The sequence below is a fragment of the Centropristis striata genome, chromosome 10, assembly GCF_030273125.1.
Source record: "Centropristis striata isolate RG_2023a ecotype Rhode Island chromosome 10, C.striata_1.0, whole genome shotgun sequence".
NCBI lineage: Eukaryota > Metazoa > Chordata > Actinopteri > Perciformes > Serranidae > Centropristis > Centropristis striata.
The window spans coordinates 38,556,605-38,583,154 of NC_081526.1; the positions used below are offsets into that span (position 1 = coordinate 38,556,605).

A 26,550-nucleotide genomic window follows, 5' to 3' on the forward strand; every position below is an offset into this window, starting at 1 on the left:
TCCAGGAGATGAAGGAAAGATCCACTCCATCTCTGTCAGCTTGTTTTTGAGTATGTTGGGTTGGATGGTGTTGAATGCGCTTGAAAAATCAAAGAACATGATTCTCACATAAGCACCAGTTTCCTCCAGATGATGCAAACTGCAGGGGGTCAAGTTTATCTTTGACTTCAGCTCTTAGTAGGCGTAGAATCAGCCGCTCCAAGGTCTTCATGATGGGAGAAGTGAGGGCTGCTGGTCTGTAGTCATTAAGTTCTGCTGCTTTGGAGATGAACACATGTTGAAGAGCAGGAGGTGGAGGAGGAGAAGGAGGAGAAGCAGCAGCATTGGAATTGGTTGAACATAAGAAGAACATGTACTCAGAAAGTCAAACCTCAGACTGGCCTCCTGTGCAAACAACAACATGAGGAGGAAGTGTATTCATGGATATTAACAGTGTATACTGTAAATGCACAAACAAATCATGTGCACTAATGTGAAATCACCAACAGAAACGTATGCACATGTTCCCCTCTGGTTGCTCTGCAGCAGGGACATCTGGACAGCAGTGGTGTGAAAGCTGAACTTGATATTTGGCTCAGTGTGTATTTCTGTCTCTTTGTGATGTGGACACACATCTGTGTGTCTCTGCCCAGCCTATTCATAGAACCACCACTTCAGCACTCTTGAGGGGCCTCTAGAGGGGCCGGTCCTGATTAGAGATGGTCGCAGGTTCACATGTACCCCTACAGGCTCTCCTAATTCATAGTGGGACTGAATGTGTGTTGTTGGTGGTGTCCTCTAGTGACCACAGTAAATATGAATGACATGAAGGCAGAAGTGAAAACAAAGGGGGACTGAAGGTAATACGAAGCATAAAAAGTCACTTAAAGCCATAAGAGAGTCTTTGGGCATGCAGAAGTTTTCACACCACACATTTTCATCAGCTACTCCTTCCACAAAGTTCTCCTCCATCACTAGATCTCCCAGGTCTCGTTCACAGCCGTCTGGCTCCTCCCACCAATCGCTGCATCCAGAATGTGATGGAGGTAATTCCAGATCCTTCTCTGTTCACTAATACTATCTGTACATATCCTGGACATTTGGTGGAAAGACTCCTGTAAGTTTATTAGAGCTGCCAGAGCAGCTTGAAGGTCCCACCATGGAAATAATCCCACGTTTCTTTATTTCCTGTCCTGGAGCATGTATGTGACGTAAACACATACGTGACGTGAGCAGATCAGATCAGAGTTTTGTGTCTTGTCAGTGTAGACGACACGCTACGGAGGAGAGGATTACACTTTTACACTTTGGAGGGTGGTTTCAGATTTTTGCGTCTTTAAGCCCCAAAAACGGAGTCACCGTCTAAACGAAAGGCACTTCCCATAAAATATTTTGTCGTTTTTACCCGCGAGCGTCCTCGTGCGAACGGGGCCTTAGTGTGTCTCTTTTCTCCATCTATCCTCACATTCCTTCATTCACCTTAGTTTTCTCTATATGAAGGCTCCTAATCCCTTCTCTTTGTTGTCTTCTCTTGTCTTCTATCCAGCATCAGTTTCCACTCCCGTGCATATAGTACGAGCTGTCCAACCCTTGCACTGTTCTGACCCATGCTGCCAGAAAGATGCCCACCTCTGCCAAGAGCAGAAGTTGTTTTAGAAGACATGGCGGCCCACCCTCTGCCCTCAGGGGATCATGTGTTGAGTCAACACGTCTCTCTCTCGGTGCCCACTGAGCCATGGGGCAGACCAGAGAGGTGGACTCACAGAGGGACGGTGCCCACAGCCTTCCTCTGCCAACTGTAGTGAAGAAACAACCCAGCGGAGACGGCTGTCTGATGCCAGTTTCCTGCCGTCAGATGAACAGTCTGATAGCCGGCTGGCTGTGAACAGCTGTGAGCGACTCTCAGCTTGTGGGCTGAGGTTCAAACATCACACATCAGACTTCCAAGAAAATAAAATCAAAGGCTTCAGCGCAAATCAGTGCAGATGCAATCAGAGAGTGGCTGAAGGAAAGGAAAGGAGGGGCAGCATGTCTCCTTTACACACAGTCAGCAGCCAAGTGAGAGCAGAGAGCTACATCAACAACACACCACGGGCTTCACACACCAGGTTGGTTTGGTGAAAACACCTTCTCTATAGCAGCTATTGGGGTCGCGAAATGATTTCTGGGGGTCGCCAAGTCAGCTCTGTCTCCACTGTGTTAAAGTGTTCATGTGTGAATGTGTTTTTGGTCACTTAATGTCTTTATTTGGTCATTTTGTGGGGGGGTGTTGTTTGTCATTTTGTGTCTTTTTTGATCATTTTCTCTCTTTTTTTGGCCATTTTGTGTCTTTTTTTGATCATTTTGTGGTCAATTTGTGTCTTTTTTGATCATTTTGTGGTCATTTTGTGTCTTTTTTGGTCATTTTGTGTCTTTTTTGATCATTTTCTGTCTTTTTTGGCCATTTTCTGTCTTTTTTTGATCATTTTGTGTCTTTTTTTATCATTTTCTGTCTTTTTTGGCCATTTTGTGTCTTTTTTTGATCATTTTGTGTCTTTTTTTGATCATTTTGTGATCAATTTGTGTCTTTTTTTGATCATTTTGCGGTCAATTTGTGTCTTTTTTGGTCATTTTCTGTCTTTTTTGATAATTTTCTTTCTTTTTTCGCCATTTTGTGTCTTTTTTTTTATCATTTTGTGTCTTTTTTTAATCATTTTGTGGTCAATTTGTGTCTTTTTTTGATCATTTTCTGTCTTTTTTTGATTATTTTGTGGTCAATTTGTGTCTTTTTTTTGATCATTTTGTGGTCAATTTGTGTCTTTTTTGGTCATTTTGTTTCCTTTTTTGGTCATTTTCTGTCTTTTCTGGTAATTTTCTGTCTCTTTTGGTCATTTTGTTTCCTTTTTCTGGTCATTTTGTTTCCTTTTTGGGTGATCTGAACTGTGCGTGTGAGATTGTGTTCAGTGAGTGGGGGTCGCGAACAACATGCATGTTAAATTGGGGGTTGCGACTCAAAAAGGTTGAGAACTACTCCTCTATAGATAGAGCAACACCTTTAATTATGAGGACAATAAAACAACAATACAGTAATCTGTAATAAGAACTTTTTTACCCCTTCTCTACCTGTACCAACTAGACCAAACCCTTCACATTAAAAGCCCTTTCCACTGTGTAACTAGAAGGAAATCAACTTCACTCAGAGCAAATGAATGGATCCCATTAGGAATAGCAATAGTTTGTCTTCTGCCTGCGCAAATATATATGAAACTTTAATTGAACAACTGTGCAACTGTTGCAAATTTGCATCCCTGCTTGTATGGAAACGAATCAATTCTGCCAACCTCCTGTTTCATTTCCTCCAGATGATGCGTGTTTGATAGTTACAAGACTTTTGCACAATTCTTTAATCGTTTTTTTTTAAATCTGTGTCTTGCAAACGTTATGAAACGCTAACACTAAATACTAAATGTTCCTTGTGGTCCCAAGTCTGTCTGCACCTGCTGCACCGCCACCAGTATGGAAGTGTCTCTGCCCACAGCGAGCGACCTTTGACCCCTGGGTGGCCAGCAGACGGAGGGGTGCCTCTGACACAGGATCACTTCAGCCACACCTGCTGCTGGGCTGGGACGGGGTCACACCCTCCTGTCTCCCTCCACCTCTGGAAATAGACCCTGTTGCCACAGAAGTTACATAAGTCCCGGCTTTGTTGAGTGGTTGATTAATGAGGACATAAGGAAAGAGACGTGTAATATCTATTTCAGTGTGTTGTATGTAGCATGAACGACTTTACATTCTTGGGGGGAAGTGAATTTCCCACCTCTTCCTACACTAGAGGAAGTCTATTTCTGTGAGTCTTTCTCTCTGCTGGACTAGACTGCATTACAACATCAACTTTCCAAGAAAACAAGTGTGTAATAACAACAAAATGTTTAACAATTTGCCAAAGAGGCTGAATTTTCGCGAGGGAATAACTGCCATGGCCATTTTCCAAGGAGGGTCTTGACCTCTGACCTCAAGATATCTGAACAAAAATCGGTTCTTTGAGTACCTACAAGTCTCTTCTTTACATACAAGCCCACTTTATGCTAATAACATAACAAAACACAGTTCTAGTCCCTAAAGCAGCATTTCATTGCAGTGAAACTTGAGCTCAGTGTATAAAATGAGCTGCTGGGACCTCTAGGATAATCACAGCCTCATGAAACTTTACAAACTAGAGACCTGGAGCATTCAGAGGATGGATGGCTGAGACACTAGATTGACAATAAGGGGGTTTCTAAGCACGTTACACATCAAGTGTTTGCCATCCAATGGCTAAAAAATGCAATTCTTGTAGAATTCTCCAGATTTTGATATCACATCACTGCATGTATTTTTCCATGGTATTCCTCAAAGTCTTGGTTTCTTTAGTGTGGTATTTATTGAGTGCTCAAAATGGTTAAATTGTACACAAAATATGTTTAGCAAATGGTTTCAACCCAAAAATTGCTGCAAAACCAACATGGTCTCACAGAAACCCGTGAAATAGCCACGGATTTCGCTTAACTCAAAATCCGTGGAATAGCCACGGAATCGCTCAAATTTCCGTGAAACTGACACGGATTTGGCTACAATGCAAGTTAATGACAGTCATATCCCGTGGCTATTCCAACACACAAACAAAGTGATTATGTACATTCACTGAGTGAAGATTTAGAAAATAAAACATATATTTCTCGCTAGAAATGTGATCAAAATCCATTTTTATGCAGAAACTAAGTCAAAATATTGATTTTTCACTAAAAATGAGAGAACTGTCCGCCATGTTTTTTGTTCTGACCGCCGGGACCTTGAAAGTCACGTGACTTGGAACAAACCAATAGGAACAAATATCCATGGAATAGCCACGGGATATGACTGGCATTAACTTGCATTGTAGCGAAATCCGTGTCAGTTTCACGGAAATTTGAGCGATTCCGTGGCTATTTCACGGATTTCTGTGAGACCAGGTTCTGCAAAACTTATGAGTCAACTTGAGCATGAGAATGGACTTCATATATTCCCATAATAATGTTTCTGTACACTCTAAACCCTTCTCTGCTTGTAGATGATTCTACAGTATGTGGCCTGCTATGTCCCCCAAAAGACCCTCTGCTCAAAAAGACAAAAAATGCTCTATGTGGCTCTCTCAGGGTTAAAGTAGATCTGTTAGCTTGGCTGCCTGTTCGCAGCACATTTTTGGCCTGGGAAACCAAGAGTTCAGAGAGAGATCAGCACTGGAAGCCACAGAGACTGGGAGGAGGACTCACCAGGGAGGAGGACACACCAGGGAGGAGGTGCTGGTGGCTTAATAGTGCTGAGGTGGTGAGGAGCCAGCTGTCACTCAAAGATCCCCACGGCGTTATCGCTGCAGCTCCACAGCTTCTGCAGGAAACCTATACATTCTGTTTTTTTTTTTTACTTTAGTGCCGATATGAGGGCTTTTTTAAAAAGATGTAAATGTAATGTTACATACACTACTGGTCAAAAGTTTTAGAACACACCAACTTTTCCAGAATTTAATTGAAAATTATGCAGTTTAATGTCTCAGTGTACTCTGAAATTAATGCACATTTGCAACATTTAAAATTCTTTATTGAGCATGATAGTGTTTTGAAAGTAAAAAAAAGATTCAAAATCACATTTTATGTTGGACTAAAGGACTAAAAAAAGACACAAAATGACCAAAAAAAAGACACCAAAACACACAAAGACTAAAAAAAGACACAAAATGACAAAAAAAGACACCAAAAGACACAAAATGACTAAAAAAAGACACAAAATTACAAAAAAAAGACACAAAATGACTTACAAAGACATGAAAAGAATTCAAAAATGGACAAAATAGCCCAAGACTCCATAGAGTTAAGTTGTTAACCCATTTCTTGTTCCCTGAAAAAGGCCTACTTGTATAATTCTGAAATGTACATTATTTTCCAGTTTTGGTTAAGCTTACCTTTTTTTATTTACCTCTGGCAGTTCACCACTTACCTTTGTACCCTTTCAAGCTGTTCATTTGACTTGAACTGCTTGAATTTCAATAAAAAACTGGAAAAATTGGGGTGTTCTAAAACTTTTGACCAGTAGTGTATGTGGACTGGATAATTAGATTTCCCTTTAGTTCAGTTCTTCTTTGCTAAAACAGACAGCTTGAGAGAGAGGGAACACAAAATAACTGCAGGCCATATAAAGCTAAATGAAATCCAGATTATTGAAACAGAAGCTGAGAGAAGCAGAAGTCCAAAATAAAGACAGGATGCAGGTGTTACTAAAAGAACAATATTTCATACTTTAATATTATCTCTGGCAGGCATTAGCTGTATTAAATACATATATAGCTTTCCAGTTTTTCAGAAGGGATTAAGTTTTCAGTTCACATTTACATGAAACCAACGTTATTCCAGTCAACGAGTGTCAAATAATCTGACTGTCAAATAGAATTTGAAGCAATTATTATTTACATAAGATACAAAAATATATTTCCCCCAAAAAAGACTGATAAATTTACAATAAGAAGCTCTATAAAATTACAAATATATATCTATTATAAAAAGCCATTTTTAAATACTCTTCCAGCTCCAGTTTAGAAGGAGGGAGTGTGGCCCGGTCGGTGAATCTGACAACAAATGTTCCAGCGAATGTCCAACATGGACGTCTCCTGGAGTCCATGACATCACGGCTGCTGGACTAATCTTGTCCTCAGGGTCCCTACAATGCTAATTTTGACCCTTGTTGCAGTCCAGGTGGCCTGGAGTGAGGAGAGCTCTGCTGGGTTAACTTTAGTAGCGTGCTGGCTAGACCTGGTGGCGTCCTGGAGCCACTTGGAAGTTGCCGTGCCATCCAGCTGTATCCTGTTGGGTGGTTCTTCTGCTCCAAGGGGGGTCCAGACCTCCAGACCTCCAGACCTCCAGACCTCCAGACCTCCACTCCCTCATGGCTACGCTCCAAGATGGCGGTGAGTCTCCGTGTCACATGCCTATAAGAAGAGACAGAGACAGAGATGATTAGAACACGCCTGGCTTTAATACTTTATTGCAAGGCTTCTTACTTTCACAAACATAATGAGTCATTTCGTTTTCTTTACAATATTGTTCCTTGCACCCCCCCCCCCCCCCCCCCCCCCCCCTTTTTATTTTTTTTTCAAGGTATATATTCACAAAGTAAATAACAGAAACATAGGGTAAACAGACAAACATACACTACCGGTCAAAAGTTTTAGAACACCCCAATTTTTCCAGTTTTTTTTTGAAATTCAAGCAGTTCAAGTCAAATGAACAGCTTGAAAGGGTACAAAGGTAAGTGGTGAACTGCCAGAGGTAAATAAAAAAAGGTAAGCTTAACCAAAACTGGAAAATAATGTACATTTCAGAATTATACAAGTAGCCTTTTTCAGGGAACAAGAAATGGGTTAACAACTTAACTCTATGGAGTCTTGGGCTATTTTGTCCATTTCTGAATTCTTTTCATGTCTTTGTAAGTCATTTTGTGTCTTTTTTTAGTTCTTTAGTTTAACATAAAATGTGATTTTGAATCTTTTTTTTATTTTCAAAACACTATAGAGTAGACTGAGACATTAAACTGCATCATTTTCAATTAAATCTGGAAAAGTTGGTGTGTTCTAAAACTTTTGACCAGTAGTGTATGTACAAGGCAAACTGGTATTCCCCAAATGATTATCTCTAAGAAAAGAAATAAACAACAAACTAATGACACAAAAAACAACAACAAAAAAAGTAATAATATAATGAAAAAATAAGCGGTGTTGCATGTATGCGTGTTCATGAATCTGTGTGTGTGTGTGTGTTAGTGTTAGTGTTAATGTTGGTGTGGGGACCATTTAGTTCATCTCCTTAATTTGATTAAATATTTCCACTGTTTTTACCAGCCTTTCTTTACAGTATAACTTGTTCCAAATATGTATTTATTCCCTATTTCTAAAAGTTAGTCTTTCCATCTCTAAACTTTGTTCTGCTGTTAATAGCCATGCTCTTAATTTTGGTGTATTTGATTGTTTCCATGCTTTAGTCACCTGCTTCATGGCGGTTACTCTCAGTAAATTGAAAAAATAAATGTCCTTTGCTCTTATCTTCCCTTTAAAATAAACACCTAACCAATGTTGTACCTGTAAAGGCTCTTTAAACTCAAAAATGTGCTTTAATATTTCCTCAACTCCTTCCCAGTATGTTATTAATACTGGGCATGTAGCTCTCCTATTCTCAGAGCGCCGGACGTTCACTTTTACAGGCTGGTCATCGTAAACACTGGTGGCCCTAATAAACACGCCATTCAGGGCTAACAGGCGGGCTGGCTGACTGCCTGGCTGGCTCGCTGCACGGCCAGATTAACACAGCCACTGGACGCCAGTGAAAGACGGACATTCAGTGGCCAAAACACAGAACAGAGCAGGGCGGCGGAGGAAGGAGAGAAAAACAACAACATGGAAATAAGGGAAGCGGTTCAACTCCTTCTTCTGTCTCATTCCTGACATTTACAGAGCACCAGCACACATTCCTCATACTCTGATGCAAGTTCAAACAGCCTGGTAGTAGAGAAGAAAGAGGTCAAATCAGCCGTGTATTACTTTGTGTATGACGTTCTGCAAGCTACTAAACAAGGCGCCATTTCCCTCTCAGGTTACAGTTTCATGCATGCACATACACAGACTGTGCACAGGTTGCATGGTGCAGACCAGTGGTGGAATGTAACTAAGTACATTTACTCAAGTACTGTACTTAAGTACAATTTTGAGGTACTTGTAGTCAAGTCAGATAGTCATATAGCGCATTTACAGACGGCTGAGCCGCACCAAAGTGCTTCACATAAAAGTGCAAGAAAGTGCAAGAAAGTGCAATAAAATACAGAATTGACAAAATTGACAAAGGTAACAAAGAAAACAAAAACAAAACAAAATTTAATTTTAAATAAATTAAAAGAAGATGGGATATTTTTTAAAAGCACTGTGGGATTTCTAGGGTACACTATTCCCTAGCACTTGCCGGAGGAAAAAAAAAACAAAAAAAAAAACTTTAATCGAAGGCAAGAGAAAAGAGGTGGGTTTTTTAGTGGGATTTAAAAACATTTAGTGACTTGAGAATTTACATTTTATGTAACTTTATACTTCTACTCCACTACATTTAAGGGCAAATATTGTAGTTTTTACTTCGCTACATTTAGCTGAAATCTTTAGTTACTTTTCAGGCCGAGATTTAACATAAAAATACATTTAAAGTGGTTTGACTTGTTGTTTTAAAAAAACAAAATTAAACCTCATAACAGTATATTAAGTAGTTAAAATGAGCTACTATAAACACTGATTACATACATGCATCAGTAATACTAATCCACTTATACATTTAGAATATATAAAACAATCTGAGTGGGTCCATTCTGCATAACAAGAGCTTTCACTTTTGATACTATAAGTACGTTTTGATGCTGATGCTTTTGTACTTTTACTTCAGTAAGGCTTGAATGCAGGACTTTTACTTGTAGTGGAGTCATTTCTCAGTGTGGTATTAGTACTTTTACTTAAGTAAGGAATCTGAATACTTCTCCCACCACTGGTGCAGACTGACAGGTCTTCCTAGTGTAACCCCAGAGGCCTCCTGGGCCACATGACATGCCCCAGCTCCTCCACAGGCCTGACACATCCTTGTTTCTGAGAAACCTGAGGGGCGGGACTCTTGTTCCACTTTATGAGTGGTTGTTAGCGTCGCTGACATGGGGAACAAATGCTCCTGTTAATGGTGAGCAGCGGGCGGTGCATTAACACTCACTCTCTAATGTCTTGTCAAGGTCGGCGATGAAGTCCTCCAGTTCTTTAGTGTCGCCCAGTTTGGCTGCAAGGCAAAGAAAGAGATTCAGAATTTAGTCTCAGCAGAAAGAGCTCCTGCATATTCATTAAGCAGAACAAAAGCTTGTTTTGTAACACAAGTGGAGGTGACTCTGTGTGGAGTGTTGATGGATCACTTCCACACTCTCAACATTTTACTCTCCAGCATTTGAGTCCAACTCATGTGGCAGATTTTTCCAGTTTATGCCTCTGATTTGTTTTTTTGTGTCCATGTTCTGTTCGTTGTTATGTAACATCACTTTAGAACAAATTTTTTGATTTTAATCTAGAAAATTCTAGAAGTTGTTTGATTGTGCAGTTGTATGGTTTATTTCTGTAATTTTGATTTTAAAAAATTAGGATTGTTTTGGATTGCATCATTTTTATTGACATGCTCTGGTCCGTACAGCACTTTGGTTGTTTTTAAATGTGCTTTAAAGATAAATTTGACTTAGATACGAATACGAATACGAATACGAAAACTTTATTATCCACTGAGTGGAAATTCCTCTTTGGTTTCACCATAAACATGTCTCAAAACAAACAGAATAAATAGTAAAACAATAAAGAAAAACATTTCAAAGATAGAAAAATATAAAATAGCCTACAGCAATAACTGTACTTCACACATCACCCATTCAAGTACAAAATTTCATAAAAACACACCACAGTACAAATCAAGTTTACAAATGTAGGTCTAAGACCTGCCTTATTCAGAGAATAAAACCCTCAGCAAAGGAAACAACAGAAGTAAACAGGGTAAATAGTTACCGCATTCTGGTCTTTCTACACTGGATTCTGGATTCTACACTTTTAAGGGAATAAGTCTGAACCATGGGCTTGAAGTTGCAATGGGGACGAGGAGGTTTATGTTTTTATTCCACTGATTGTTATTTCCATCAAGGATCACTTTAGAAATAAGTGTTTTAATAATTATTTTGTCCTCTGGGATTTGGTCTCATGATACCTAATAAAAATCTACTCAAAAAAGGGTTTATAATGAGCATCTTGAGACTGAGGTTGATGTTCTGCATGTGGACCACATATGTAATACATCTTTCTCTGACCCCATGTCACTTTATAGAGAGTCTGTGTGGCCCAGAGCTTTGCCAGGGTAAGTTAACCTCCATTTATTTGATCTTGTGTTTTAGCACGAGGAGTGTATCTTACGTTTTGGGGACATCAGAGGAGGGGAGCTGGTGGTCGGGGAGAGCACGGTGGGAGAGTTCAGCCTCTCATCACTGAAGCTGAAGCTGTTTCTGTTGAGAGACTCTGCACCTGTCAGAGAGAAACAAGAAGAAGTTTGATTAGATGAGCTAAGTTCACTTTTAGCCAACGTAACACGGATATGTGATGTGTGTCAGTGGAGCAGCTCCAGGCTGTAATCACTGCATTCTCCTGTAATGACAGCCTTCCTCTGTGGCTGTCACACACATGCATGTGCTTGTATTTGCACACACAGAGGTGTGTATACACACAAACACATTCTTGGACAAAGACAAAGTGTACAAGTCACTGCTGTAAAAACTGGAGTTTGTGCTCTGCCACAATGCAAAAAATATCAACTTTAACCCAGTGACTAAATGTCCAATCCACTTTATTTATATAAAAGCACAATTTTAGCAAACACAAGGTTTCCAAAGTGCTGCACAAACAATAAATAGATAACACAATACAAAGAGATGTAGTAAACAATAGAACAGTAAAATGCAATGAGATAAAATAAATTAAAAATGGGATAAAAATAAATAAAATAAAATGTAAAATGTACTGCCTGCACAAAATAAAATATGCATGTATACAAATAAATAAAAAATGTCTATTGTGGCAGCAATATAACAGATTGTCCCACACAGAGAAGTCATTCAGCTCTTCCCCTGCTCTTAAGAAAAATGTATTTCTGACACGTTTAGATACCAGAGCGGGGCAGTTCATGTTCTAGTTACCACCCAAACTCTAAATGCATGCTTACATAAATGATATAATGGCCACTTTGATTCTGCCAGATCCATATTTGAAGCCACCACACAACGTAACACATTTTGACTGTCTACTGGTGAAGTTGGGGAACCTGGTCTCACAGAAATCCGTGAAATAGCCACGGATTTCGCTTAACTCAAAATCCGTGGAATAGCCACGGAATCGCTCAAATTTCTGTGAAACTGACACGGATTTCGCTACAATGCAAGTTAATGACATCATATCCCGTGGCTATTCCATGGATATTTGTTCCTATTGGTTTGTTCCAAGTCACGTGACTTTCAAGGTCCCGGCGGTCAGAACAAAAAACATGGCGGACAGTTCTCTCATTTTTAGTGAAAAATCAATATTTTGACTTAGTTTCTGCATAAAAATGGATTTTGATCACATTTCTAGCGAGAAATATATGTTTTATTTTCTAAATATTCACTGAGTGAATGTACATAATCACTTTGTACGTTGGAATAGCCACGGGATATGACTGGCATTAACTTGCATTGTAGTGAAATCCGTGTCAGTTTCACGGAAATTTGAGCGATTCCGTGGCTATTCCACGGATTTTGAGTTAAGCGAAAACCGTGGCTATTTCACGGATTTCTGTGAGACCAGGTTGTTAAAAAGCTACTTTTTATTCTCATTCACTTGGTTGTTGAAGTGTATAATCTTTGCAAAAGTCCCCTACGATGATATCTCTGCAAGTAGAAAGTAAGTGTGTGTGACAAAAAGCCGATTAAGCAGCTCTTAAAGTCCTCCTCGCTGCTCTGTGCAGAACGCCAGCGGACCTGAACGGCGTCTCAGATGTCGACCACTTACTGACTCCCCCCTCTGTGACCTGCGCCACTCCCACCACTCAGCACTGAACACACAGCGTGAGATAGGAGACGCCACACACAACGGGGAGCACACACACACACACACACACACACACACACACACACAGAGCTGTGGCTGTGGCGGCTGGAGTTTGACTTGGACATGAATCCCTCTTCAGTTTTCATTTCTGCTCAGTTTTGTTCCTCACTCTCTCCCTTCTTTCTCTACTTCCTAGGGCAAAACATTATCACAATTTTTCAGGGTATTTTTGTGGTAACGATATTCTTGACGATATTACAAAATACTGAAAAATATAAAGAAAATATGATTTTTTAGTCTGTATAAATAAATAAAAAACATTCAACAAAATAAAAATCCACCATAAATCTAAAATGTAATGTAAAGTGGGCAGTCCGTGTACTGGGATTAATAAAAGTAATTAAATCTTAAATATTAGGTACAAATCATCAAACAGTTGCCAAATACAAAAAAAATACTCTTGAGTATTAGCAAATAAATAAAAAAAACAACAACTAGGGGGGTCCGGGGCATGCACCCTGGAGATTTTTTTTTCATAAAAGCCCAAATTTGGTGCCTCTCGCAGATTCAAATGCCACTATTTCATCATATACACTGATCTTAATCATTGCATATTTTAATGAAATATTGTAAAGGAGAATGAAGTTTTTTAAGTGGAAACCTTTATGCCACTAACTCAAGAAGAAGGAATGTTGCCAATATCATGATATGCATTTTTTTGTATTCATAAAAAGAATATACCGGTATAATTGTGAACGATACGATATGGCACACCCCGACTACTTCCCCTCATGCAATCATGCATGCACGCTGTCCAGAGGACGTTTAAGAACCCTGCACCGTTTATGTCATTCATCAACCGTCCAACCATCCATCAGGCTGCAACACAATAGCCTGTCCCTGTGTGGGACAGGTCCCTCTTCATTAGACTGCCATGGAGAGGACAGAGCTCCTGCAGGAATCTGATCCCTGCAGCAGATCAACCAGCTCATTAGCACCACAGATGCAGGTTTGAAAGCCCTCCCTCCCTCTGCTTTTATCACTGATGTTGCTTAATGTAAGATCCTTAGTGGTAACGTGGTAATTACATAAATTCTAACTGGATTAGTAAACATTGTGGGCATTTATGACACTCTCATAAAACTACTGGAACCCCAGTTATTATGCAGCTAGTGGAGTCATGCATGTGACTGAAAGGCTAAATGGCTTCACAGACAGCTTTTCCAGAAAGCTGCAGACTATAAAGATCTTTCCACATCTTCCTCTGGAAGTCCCGGCCCACTCACACGTGTCTGGGAAACTCTCCTCGCTCACACAGGGACATGGAGCATAGTTTTCTCTGCATGTCAGCGTATGAAGCTGTCTGAGGCCAGCGCTCCAGCTGGGGAAGCATACTTCTAAAAACACTGTATGTAAGAATGATGTATGACAGTAAGACTTTTGAGGCGCAGCCACAATAAGGGGGCAGGTGAGCCAAAATATGCAGCAGCAGCTTAATCTGACCTCCAAATCTCTGGACTGTGATCAAGGATCTCTTTCTTTCTTTCTTTCTGTGTTCATGTGTAACTGTGTGTGAGAACAAACATGCGTGGATGCAACAGCTTGCCAGTTTGCCCTTTTGATTGCACACGATAAGAAGCTGCACGCAAAGCCAAGGCGTTTCAGAGCAGTGCAGGAGGAAAAAGCACTGACTCCAGTAGAGGAGTGGCATTACTCAGGCTAAACCAGTGACATAACTGGCTGCATTTAGTGGCAAATGGGCACAACTTCTTCAAATCATTAACCATAAGACATGCAGAGAAAAGAACATAACTGTATAATTTATGCAGTGCCTGATCTCCATTCAGGAGTCTCAGTGTCACAGCTCACTAATTGGGGACTTTGCATTTAATATATTTCCTTTCTAAAGACTTTTTGCATGATCCAGGGAGAAATGTTGACATAACTTTGAAAAACAAAATCCCAGCAGGAGAGCACTGCCAGACCTGTCTAAATCTAAATGTGCAGAATATATATATATCCAGTTAATAAATGCTGTCAGACTCACTCTCTGAGTCGCTGATGCCGCTGTCGCTGACGCTCGCGCTGCTCCTCCTCTTCATGGTCTTCAGGTGTTCGTCGTACCTGAAGTGTCGCTTCTCCACCGGAGAGGTGAAGTCTTCCATCACCGCGTCGAACTCGCACAGCACGTCGTCCAGGTCCTCCTCGTTCACGATTTTCGCTGCAGGAAAGAAAAATATCAGTGTGAGTGGATCAAATAAGCTTTCAGGGATCGACAAGAAAACTTCCAGCTAATAATCAGATTGAGGAACCAAATATTCTGGCTACAAAATGTTGTAAAAATTCAATGAAATGGGAAAAACAACATTAAATGCAGTGTCATAATAACACATGAAATATCGCATGATGTTATTGGAGTAAAAACTGATATTGATAAAAAAAAAAAACCGCATGCAACTCTTACTTCAAATATACATAATAGATGATAAAAAAATGAAATATTTACCTTGATTTTTCAGCTTTGGTGACTTCATTATTCCAGTTATCAGGTCAAAGATGATCCAAAATCTGTGTATTGGTATATATATCGATATGTAAATATATGGTGTGTCCCTCACTGTAAAGTCCACTCTGTGCAGAGCTCCAGCAGGTCCTGAACTAAACCAGCAGCCCGACGAATGCCGCCTTTTAATGAGCCTGCTCAGCGGGGGCGGGGCCGGAGCACAGGGGGGAGGGTGTGTGTGTGTGTGTGTGTGTGTGTGTGTGTGTGTGTGTGTGTTTCCAATAAAAGTTTCCCGGCTGCAGTTACACTCCTCTGACGTCTCCCTCATAAAAGTGTGTTTGTAAACAACTTGTGTCACCTGCCAGGCAGAGGTGTGATGCTCAGATATTAATAATCATGACCCAGTGCTTTTCATATTGTATCACCAGGCAGATCAGGACACAATGTGGCCAAAGTCAGGAACATACAGACAGATCATTCAGGAAACAAAAATAGGCCTACTATGTATGTTACATTTGGTGAATAGCACATTATGACTTGTATAGGAATCAAAACTCAAAGTTTAGGACTTTAAACTTGAGTGCAAAGACAATGACTCGGTCCCAAATAATGATTTAACATACAAAGAGCAGCAGCAGCAGCAGCGAATAAAACACAACACGCTGTTATAGACAAGGATAGTTTGCTTCTGTTCTTTAAGAGTGTTTTTATACGAAGTAAAGGTAATAAATACACTACTGGTCAAAAGTTTTAGAACACACCAACTTTTCCAGAATTTAATTGAAAATGATGCAGTTTAATGTCTCAGTGTACTCTGAAATTAATGCACATTTGCAACATTTAAAATTATTTATTGAGCATGATAGTGTTTTGAAAGTAAAAATAAGATTCAAAATCACATTTTATGTTGCACTAAAGGACTAAAAAAAGACACAAAATGACCAAAAAAAGACACAAAATGAAAAAAAAAGACACAAAATGACCAAAAAAAGACACAAAATGAAAAAAATAGACACCAAAAGACACAAAATGACTAAAAAAAGACACAAAATGACCAAAAAAAACACAAAATGACTTACAAAGACATGAAAAGAATTCAAAAATGGACAAAATAGCCCAAGACTCCATAGAGTTAAGTTGTTAACCCATTTCTTGTTCCCTGAAAAAGGCCTACTTGTATAATTCTGAAATGTACATTATTTTCCAGTTTTGGTTAAGCTTACCTTTTTTTATTTACCTCTGGCAGTTCACCACTTACCTTTGGACCCTTTCAAGCTGTTCATTTGGCTTGAACTGCTTGAATTTCAATAAAAAACTGGAAAAATTGGGTCGTTCTAAAACTTTTGACCGGTAGTGTATATATTCCAGCATTTATATTTAACATATTCAGTGTGTTTAACATGGGCCAGAGCCTTTAGGAAGCTCCCCTTATCAACAGTTTCTTCAAAATGACTTATTAAACTTTATTTTATTAGCACAGTGAGTGAGTTCATTCATCTAAAAAGCCCAATGTTTGTGGTTAATATTTAGAGTTTATGTCACATTTTTGAAGCTCAGAATGTAAGAACTGCTCAACATTTCCGGTGATGTTATCAGCTGGAAGAACTTTATCACACTGACATTTATTTATTTCAGCAAAGATTAAGTTAGAGCGCCATCTGGTGGTGGCATGTCACTATTGCATCTACAGTTTGAACCTTTGAACCTTTTCTGCTCTTCCATCAGATGCTGACATAAAGTTTATTGATCCTGCAGGTACGGTGGCCCTGAAGTGCAAATCACAACGACAAATCAGAAAAACACAACAACAAATCAAAAACAAAACAACAAATCAGAAAACACAACAACAAATCAAAAAACACAGCAACAAATCAGAAAACAAAAAGACGAGATTTGCCGTTGTTTTTTGATTTGTCGTTGTGTTTTTTGATTTGTTGTTGTGTTTTCTGATTTGTTGTTGTGTTTTCTGATTTGTTGTTGTGTTTTTTGATTTGTTGTTGTGTTTTTTGATTTGTCGTTGTGTTTTCTGATTTGCTGTTGTGTTTTCTGATTTGTTGTGTTTTTTGATTTGTTGTTGTGTATTTTGATTTGTTGTTGTGTTTTCTGATTTGTCGTTGTGTTTTTTGATTTTCTGTCGTGTTTTCTGATTTGTTGTTGTGTTTTTTTATTTGTCGTTGTGTTTTCTGATTTGTTGCTGTTTTTTGATTTGTCGTTGTGTTTTCTGATTTGTTGTTGTGTTTTCTGATTTGTTGTTGTGTTTTCTGATTTGTTGTTGTGTTTTCTGATTTGCTGTTGTGTTTTCTGATTTGTTGTTGTGTTTTCTGATTTGTCGTTGTGTTTTCTGATTTGTTGTGTTTTCTGATTTGTTGTTGTGTTTTTTGATTTGTTGTTGTATTTTCTGATTTGTTGTTGTGTTTTTTGATTTGTTGTTGTGTTTTCTGATTTGTCGTTGTGTTTTTTGATTTGTTGTTGTGTTTTCTGATTTGTCGTTGTGTTTTCTGATTTGTTGTTGTGTTTTCTGATTTGCTGTTGTATTTTCTGATTTGTTGTTGTGTTTTCTGATTTGTTGTTGTGTTTTCTGATTTGTCGTTGTGTTTTCTGATTTGCTGTTGTGTTTTCTGATTTGTCGTTGTGTTTTCTGATTTGTTGTGTTTTTTGATTTGTTGTTGTGTTTTTTGATTTGTTGTTGCGTTTTCTGATTTGTTGTTATATTTTTTGATTTGTTGTTGTGTTTTCTGATTTGTTGTTATATTTTTTGATTTGTTGTTGTGTTTTCTGATTTGTCGTTGTGTTTTCTGATTTGTTGTTATGTTTTCTGATTTGTCGTTGTGTTTTCTGATTTGTTGTTGTGTTTTTTGATTTGTTGTTGTGTTTTCTGATTTGTTGTGTTTTCTGATTTGCTGTTGTGTTTTTTGATTTGCTGTTGTGTTTTCTGATTTGTTGTGTTTTCTGATTTGTCGTTGTGTTTTCTGATTTGCTGTTGTGTTTTCTGATTTGTTGTTGTGATTTGCACTTCAGGGCCACCGTATGCAGGAGAGGATACAGACCCCTGTAAGTAAATAAGGATTAATAATATAAAAGTCAAGTTTTCCTGAACTCATAGTTGCATTGTTTGTCTTTTGTTTACTTATACCAGCTGAGTGTCACGTGAAACAACAATATTACCAAACTCCCAGACAGCCAGTTGTCCAATAAAGCATCAATGAGTTTATTTCCCTTCACAGATCAGCCATGCTGAGACGTTCACACCTCCAGTGCTCACTCTAACATGATCAGCACCAGGATCAACATGCCATGTGTTTGCAGCTGCACGTGTCTGTTGACTCTGCAGGCCCTGAGGTGCTGCTGCACGAGGGGGCCCAGCCTCTGCAGAGGTGCTAAAAGTGACACGTCCGGGACACCATGAGAAGATATCAGTGCTCACATACTCAGCATACCAAGACAAACACAATCCATTCATTCATGCACTGAAAAATAACAATAAAAATCATATTTATTGAAAAATAAATTACCTGATCTCTACTTACATATTTACATCAATTTCTAATAATTTCTGTTGGTCAAAATGTCATACAGCAGCTTCTAAATGCAACTAGTATTTCAAAAACAGAAAAAAATATTGACAATAGGGTTAGGGTGACTCAAACATAACTTAACACATTTTAACCAGCCATATATTTGTATAATATTAAGATTACATATTGAGATTGTGCAGATTAATGTATTCTATCTGTAACAAAAAATTAGAAGACTTTTTGGTAACACTTTACAATAACCATCATTTATAGATGGTAAATAGACCATTTATAAATGGTAAACAGATAGTTTATTAATGTTTAATCATCATTTATAAACCGTATATAGGCCATTTAGAATGGTGAATAGAAAATGTAATAATGTTGAACTATAATTTATAAATGCCAAATAGATTACTTTACCATAAACAAACATAATTATTCATTTATTAATAGCTTTACACTCATTATAACATTTTTAACACCATATTAAGTATGTAAATGATTTAAAATTGATTCATATACCTTTAAGAAATTGCTTGAAAACATTTAAAGATTAAATATGTATGGAATTTTGTAAATGGTTAATAATAATTATCACTTATCACACAAATAAACATCACTTAGATGGCTATTGTAAAGTGTTACCGACTTTTTTATCAGTGACTGCTGGTGTTTCATTTCTTTGATATGATTGTATAATAAAACATTTTGCACTTTGCAAATAAGACAGTTTAACAAATGGACTAAGATATAAATGTTGGGCTGTGATTTAGTACTATTATGCATCTAATATCCTCCATATTTGACAGTTTGTCTGCATATATCTGGGGGTGTTTCAGTGTTTCTGATGGATCATCACTCAAAGTCACAGCCCAGTAGTTCTATCCTCATGGTGATGGAGTTGACCCAGGTCCTCGGGATGATTCGGATGAAGCGGGTGAAAATAGGAGGGTAGATATAATTCCTCACGTGGTCGTTGTTGTCCTTATTCCCAAAAAATGTCTGCACATATAATGGGAGAGAAAGACATCGTTCAGAATCAGGTCAAAAAGCTCCCAGTGTGTTTCTGCAGAAGGCCACAAATCAATTTGACGTCAGATGTAGAGTTTGATGGATATTATAAACTAAAACAGACAGGACACAGGATGAAAACCATGTGACTCCACAGCCTTCTCACTTCAAAGTTTTTTACAAAAGCAAAAATGCATGAAGGTGCGCTCTCTTAAAGTACACAATTTTCAAACAATAAATAAAAATAGCCTGTTCAAGACATAAAATGTATTCTTAACATTGTTAAAGTTTTTATCAAAATATGTACAAATAAAGGAATTAATAAAAGGAATTGATAATTTATAATAAGTCATCTGGGCAATATAGACTTTCTATGGAAATCGAGTGCAATAATTCAATTTATACATATTTTTTACATATTTGTACATATCTCTATTTACTTCAAATGATGTCTTTATTTCATCTTTATTTACTTAAGACTTTAACAAGCATGCTTTATTTTATTTACACAATTACTTTCTATTCTATTCTTTTACAGCAGCAACTGTAACAAAGAAATAAACCCCCGGGGATTAATAAAGTATTTCAGACTCTGATTCCTAACTGGTTCATGTATCTACAAAATGTACATTTCTGCATCAGCTCACCTTGGACGTGACGCTCTCGTCGTCGGTATACGGGCTCCAGTGCACGCCGTTGTGGCTGTGCATCACGTTGTAGGAGGAGACGTACATCTCTTTACCCAGAGACTTGGCTCCTTGAGTCACGATGCCGGTGATCTTCTTCACCTGGGGCAGCTCCACCTGCAGCCACTGGTTCATGTCCCCGTACTGTGGAGACACAGAGAGATTAGCTGGACGTGTAGGTCGGCATGTGCATGCATTCAGTGGCGGTTCTACACAGGGGCCTCCAGGGGCCACTGCCCCTGTGGAGAAGCCCTAGGCCCCTGTTATGGCCCCTGTGTCAAATTAATAATAAAATTATCAATTTATAACGAGGAATGACGGAACAATTCTTACCTTTTTTGTTCAAACAATATCTCATTGTGCACAAAAGGAACCCAGAATGTTACATTGTATAATAGTTTAATTGTGCAATAAAAACTTGTGTGTATATATTTATGTATATATATATATATATATATATATGTATATATATATATATATATATGTATATATATATATATATATATATATATATATATATATATATATATATATATATATATATATATATATATATTTATATATACATATATAAAGATCATTCTCACTATACTGCACTTTCAAAATAAAAAAAGTAATTGTGCACAAAAATGTCAGTGTATTTGTATCTTCCAAATATACTTAGCCACCCAGTTTGCACAACTCTTTTGGCTTTTGTGCAAATAATGCAACATGAAAAATTGCTTCAAACTGTGCAACTTTTGTGCTAAAAGGCTATGCCAATATATATATATATATATATATAAAGATCATTCTCACTATACTGCACTTTCAAAATAAAAAAAGTAATTGTGCACAAAAATGTCAGTGTATTTGTATCTTCCAAATATACTTAAATGAGATTTTTAAATGAGCTAAAATAAAGGTTTTGAATGCCTAAATATAATCTTTTGCTTAGTTTTTTAATGTGCCCCTCTGATTAAACACTGGCCCCTGCTTGGCCCCCACAGTAAAATTAGTCTAGAACCGCCACTGCTGCATTTAAAGGAACTTGTGTGCATTCATAATTTACACGTATAGCCTTTGTACCTTGGCCTGCCATGCGTTGATGGTGCCCTGCTTGTTGAGGCGAGCTAGCGAGGGTCTCCAGGGTCCAGAGTACCAGCTGGTGGCGGTGGAGCTGGCGGTGATCCGGTGGTCCTCTATCTCGCTGCTCTCCAGCCCCAGAGGCACCGAGCAGCCTGAGGACCACATCACAAATTACAAAAATACTACATACATGCTGTGTGTGCAGTGTTGTTAAAAAAAGAAGGTAAAACTATCTATCATCATTGTTGTATTTTACTTGATTTTATGCACTTTTTTTATTTTTATTGCTTAATTTTACTTTATTTTTATTACTATTATTACTATTATTATTAAGTCATTTTTCAACTTATGTTATGCATTCTATGAATTATATTTTGTTTTTATTTAATTATTTATTATTAATTTATTTTATTTATTATTAATTAATTATTATTTATTATTAATTAATTAATTATTATTTATTTATTTAAAATTTATCTTTATTTTATTATTCTATTTTATTTTATTATCTTAATCTGTTTTACTCTGTACTTGTGCTGCTACAACACCTGAATTTCACCCAATAATAATCAATAAAGGAATACCTTATTTATTATTATTATTATTATTATTATTATTATTATATTACTATTATAATTATAATTATAATTATTATTAATAATAATAATAATAATAATAATAAGTGGGTTTTATTAATTTTAAAATATACAAAACATTGTCACAGTGCCCCCCTGTGGTCAGATTGACAAACTGCACACGCTCAATCTAGAGCACATGGTTGCACATCTATCAAAGTGCATAGCAAACATAGTAAAATTTTAAAAAATAATTATTATTATTAATATAGTAAAAAATGTTTTTGATCATTTATACTTTATTTTGCAAGAAAATGTTCATGTGATTTGCAGAAGCTATTGGCGAGTATTTTTATTTTTATTTTTCAAAAAAGGCACTGCACAAAACAAGTTAGTTACATGGCTGATGAACAGTGGATAAAATCAGAATATGCAAAATAAATATTGTGGTTGCAGAGAAACTTTGACAGCAATTTGGCTACAATTCTGCTTCAAAAGCCCCAAAACTAGAAAACAGAAGCTAAAAACCTCCCGTAGAGTAAGATCTCACCATCGAGCTCACAGCCGTAGAACTCCATGCGGACCGTGGCCTTGTTGTACCAGTCGATGGGGTGCAGCCGGATGAACCGCGCGATCACAGGAGGGAAAAAGGTGTTTTTCTTTGTCTCAAAGGCTTCAACGTTTCCAGAGAAAAACTGATGAAAGAAGGAGAGACAGACAGAGAGAAGCAACATGGTGAATCCCACATGCACAGACTTTTATTTTGTAGCTGTTTGCATGAATCAAACTCCCCCACCTTCCTCAGGTCCCTGCTGTCCCCCTTGTAGAAGAACCACTTCCTGCGGTCCGTGCTGTAGGAGATCCAGTATTTTCTCACAAACTGGGTGTAGAACATCTCCCGTGCTCCCTGCGTGGCCACCTGGCTGATCACCACCGGCCGCTGGAAGTCCACCTGCACAGCAGGAAAGCCACAGGTACCAAATTATAAAGTGCACATGTGCAGATACACTGTAAAAAATGTTTGTAGAAATGACAGTAAAACACTGTCAAATTGCATCAGAAATAGGTCGTAAAATTGAACATTGTACATCACCGTAGTAGATACTTTTAATTACTGTAAATCAAATCTTACAAAGACATGAAAAGAATTAAAAAATGGACAAAATAGCCCAAGACTCCATAGAGTTAAGTTGTTAACCCATTTCTTGTTCCCTGAAAAAGGCCTACTTGTATAATTCTGAAATGTACATTATTTTTCAGTTTTGGTTAAGCTTACCTTTTTTTATTTACCTCTGGCAGTTCACCACTTACCTTTGGACCCTTTCAAGCTGTTCATTTGACTTGAACTGCTTGAATTTCAATAAAAAACTGGAAAAATTGGGGTTTTTTTGACTGGTAGTGTGTATATATATATATACATATACATATACACACATATACATATATATATATATATATATATATATATAATAAATAAAACAAGTATGAACCAAAAAATTGTGATAATAAGATAATAAGACGCTTATAATTTGAATTTCATGGAAACAGGACTTCTAAGTGACATACCTGGATCCAGCTGTGGTTCTGCTCGGTGCTCCAGGCGTTGTATTTTCCTAGATTGTTTAATCTGGCAAGTTTGGGCTCCCAGTATCCTAATAAGATAGAAATTCTGTCATTCCTCTCACACTACTGCAAAACGTATCCAACAAACCAGAAGTCAGTGTGACTGTGAATGTGTTGTTATATATATATATATATATGTGTATATATATATAATAGAGACAGGAGAAGACGCCTCTACCTCTGGTGTTGATGGCTGTGATCTGGTCGTCTTTCACGCTGCTCGATTCTAAACCCAGCTCACGGTAGCAGTCTTAAATGGGAAATATGAGCAAAATATGATTATTTAAACATAAAAGAACATTAAGTTTAAATGCTGCAGAGCTGTTTTGAGTGATTTGTACCATGATCCAGAACCAGGAACAGAGTCTGCATGCCCTTCTGCTGGTTGAAACCAACTTCAGTCTCCAGCTGCCACAGGCCCGGTTTGGACGGATACATCTCCAGAGTAGTAAAGCTTCCTGCAGACACCGTTTATATATGTGATAATGTTAAAACAAACTGTCTCTGCTAACCTGTCGGCATCAAATATGGCTGCACTGTAAAAAATAAAAAATAAAAATAAAAAAGCGTAAAAAACCCAGCATAAAGTCTGGTACAAACACTTACTGTAAACAGGAAATACAGATACTATAAAGTTAATATCTATATTAAATATATATATATATATATATATATATATATATATATATAGAGAGAGAGAGAGAGAGAGAGAGAGAGAGATAGATAGAAAAACCAAATCTATATATATATAGACACTAAATATATATATATATATATATATATATATATATATATATATATATACACTAAATATATATATATATGTAGAATCACTAAATCACTTTAATATGATATATTACCAGGCAGATCACATATTCATATTTTTTATGATTTCTTTTTAGCTTCTTTTTTTTTTTTTTACATTAAATTTAAAGTTGTCTTAATTTTACATCTCCAAAACATATAGGCCTATCAAATGTGTGACTTTAATTTGCTCAAGAAATATGGTCAGAACAAGTTAAATGCAATACAGGACAAAACTATTAACGGATTAGAAATGTTCAATGGGTTTAAACTTAGCCTAGCAACAAATATAAGCTTTTTAAAATTAGCTACTTTTTCACATTTCTGTTTCCAGTCACACACACATTTTGATCACTTCTCGTCAAAGTCACATGACCGCCACACCAGGCTGTTGAGTATGTGTTGCTTAGGGATTTAATGAGTTAAGGTAAAGCATAAAGCTGAATATGAGAGATTCTAGAAGATTTAAAGTGTTTGTTACACGGGTGTCACCATAGGTTCCTATGGGTTAAGCTGCTCACCAGGCAGCAGTGGGTGGACCGCCTGTCTGTAGCTGCTGATCTTCTTGTGGAGGAACGTCTGTCCGTGGAAGTGGATGCTCTGGAAGTCTTTGGGAGAACCCATGTTGATCAGGTGCCAACACACCAGCTGGTTGGTGTACATCCTCAGGCCCTTCAGGCTGAAGATGATACCATTGATGGCTGGAAAACAACATGCAAAAAGAACTTTTTGTCAGGTGGAAGAAAACGTGTTGCAATTTAATGAATCGTACCGACACTAACTGGTTTAACCCTTAATAGGACACTCATTGAAATACTTCCAAATTCCAAATTTCAACCCTAGAGAATGTTGGAGGATATTACATACAGCCAGAATGTGTAAAAAAAAACATACGGACCCGGGGGAGGGGGGGAATATTTTGAGAAAAAAGTGGTGAATCTGCGAGAAAAAAGTTGCTTTTTCCCCACTTTAAACCTCGTAAATCTGCAACTTTTTTCTTGTAGATTTGCCACTTTAATCTAGTAAATTTGCAACTTTTTTCTCGAAATATTACTTCAACTTTGTTTGTACGAATGTTTCTTGCCGATTTTTTTCTCAAAATTTTTCATTTTTACATTGGAGGTCAAGGTGAATAGAGTTAATATTATTATATTATTATCATAGTGATTGGTCAGATGTCATGGTGTCACCGTCTGTGACGTAGCCTGATCTTTGCTGATATTTTGAGAAAAAAGTTTACGAGATTAAAGTGGCAAATCTACAAGAATGTGCAGATTTATGAGATTTAAAGTGGTGAACCTGCAAGAGAAAAAATCTTTTTTTCCCACTTTTTTCTCGTAAATCTGCAACTTTTTTCGCACATATTTGCCACGTTAAATCTCTTAAATCTGCAACTTTTTTTCGTGCATATTTGCCACTTTACATCTCTTAAATCTGCAACTTTTTTTGTGCATATTTGCCACGTTAAATCTCTTAAATCTGCAACTTTTTTTTCTTGTAGATTTGCCACTTTACATCTCTTAAATCTGTGACTTTTTTTGTGCATATTTGCCATGTTAAATCTCTTAAATCTGCAACTTTTTTTCGTGCATATTTGCCACTTTACATCTCTTAAATCTGCAACTTTTTTTGTGCGTATTTGCCACGTTAAATCTCTTAAATCTGCAACTTTTTTTTCTTGTAGATTTGCCACTTTAATCTAGTAAATTTGCAACTTTTTTCTCTGATCTTTCGCCTGATCTTTGCTGATTAGCTGGAAGAAATCCATGTGGTTCTACGACCAAACAGAGAGACACGGGGACCTCATTTAGATATCCACTGAAGTTACCAAATATAGTTCTTCTCCTGATAAAGGGTTAAACCAGGCTGAGTAAAGGAACATCATGCATTACAGTGGAACTTGAGCTTCTCCGCGAAGTTGGGGTCCAAAGTTCTCCTTCTGCTTTTCCTCTGCATCCTCTCTCGGTTCTCCTCGTAGTACCAGCTCTGAGACTCATCGAAGGTCATAAAAAGCAGCGTGAACTCCCTCATGTCAGGTATTTCTTTATCCAGGGTTCCCTCCCGGCACACCAGCAGAGGCCCGATCAAGCCGGAGTGGATATCCCGCTCCTAAGAGACGGAG

At 37.6% G+C, this 26,550-nt stretch overlaps 2 protein-coding genes across 2 annotated transcripts in view; both read right to left on the reverse strand.

Annotated features, from left to right (window-relative positions):
- Nucleotides 1-6,241: 6,241 nt before the first annotated feature.
- On the reverse strand, nucleotides 6,242-15,372 carry rgcc (regulator of cell cycle). Its single transcript, XM_059342203.1, has 5 exons — nucleotides 15,147-15,372; nucleotides 14,688-14,861; nucleotides 10,979-11,086; nucleotides 9,753-9,815; nucleotides 6,242-6,952 (listed from the first exon to the last, which is right to left on the reverse strand). Exons 1-5 carry the CDS (start codon nucleotides 15,172-15,174, stop codon nucleotides 6,945-6,947), a joined length of 381 nt encoding a protein of 126 aa, XP_059198186.1. The 5' UTR covers nucleotides 15,175-15,372; the 3' UTR covers nucleotides 6,242-6,944.
- A 2,949-nt stretch (nucleotides 15,373-18,321) lies between these two features.
- The window catches only part of f5 (coagulation factor V), a 28,208-nt gene continuing 19,979 nt past the window's right edge, over nucleotides 18,322-26,550 (reverse strand). The window contains exons 16-25 of the mRNA XM_059342189.1: nucleotides 26,321-26,537; nucleotides 24,950-25,129; nucleotides 23,966-24,082; nucleotides 23,803-23,874; nucleotides 23,568-23,653; nucleotides 22,798-22,953; nucleotides 22,552-22,696; nucleotides 21,427-21,578; nucleotides 20,320-20,502; nucleotides 18,322-19,663 (exon numbers count right to left, since the gene is read on the reverse strand). Of these exons, the coding sequence (XP_059198172.1) occupies nucleotides 19,517-19,663; nucleotides 20,320-20,502; nucleotides 21,427-21,578; nucleotides 22,552-22,696; nucleotides 22,798-22,953; nucleotides 23,568-23,653; nucleotides 23,803-23,874; nucleotides 23,966-24,082; nucleotides 24,950-25,129; nucleotides 26,321-26,537 (1,455 nt within the window). The 3' untranslated portion in view covers nucleotides 18,322-19,516. The remainder of the gene's footprint in view (nucleotides 19,664-20,319; nucleotides 20,503-21,426; nucleotides 21,579-22,551; nucleotides 22,697-22,797; nucleotides 22,954-23,567; nucleotides 23,654-23,802; nucleotides 23,875-23,965; nucleotides 24,083-24,949; nucleotides 25,130-26,320; nucleotides 26,538-26,550) is intronic.

Coding starts and splice junctions, on each gene's coding strand:
- rgcc (XM_059342203.1), bottom strand. CDS start 15,174: ATGAAGTCACCAAAGCTGAAAAATCAAG. Junction 14,862..15,146: donor ACCAAAGCTGAAAAATCAAG/GTAAATATTTCA, acceptor TCTTTCCTGCAG/CGAAAATCGTGAACGAGGAG. Junction 9,816..10,978: donor TCCTCTGATGTCCCCAAAAC/GTAAGATACACT, acceptor TTTGCCTTGCAG/CCAAACTGGGCGACACTAAA.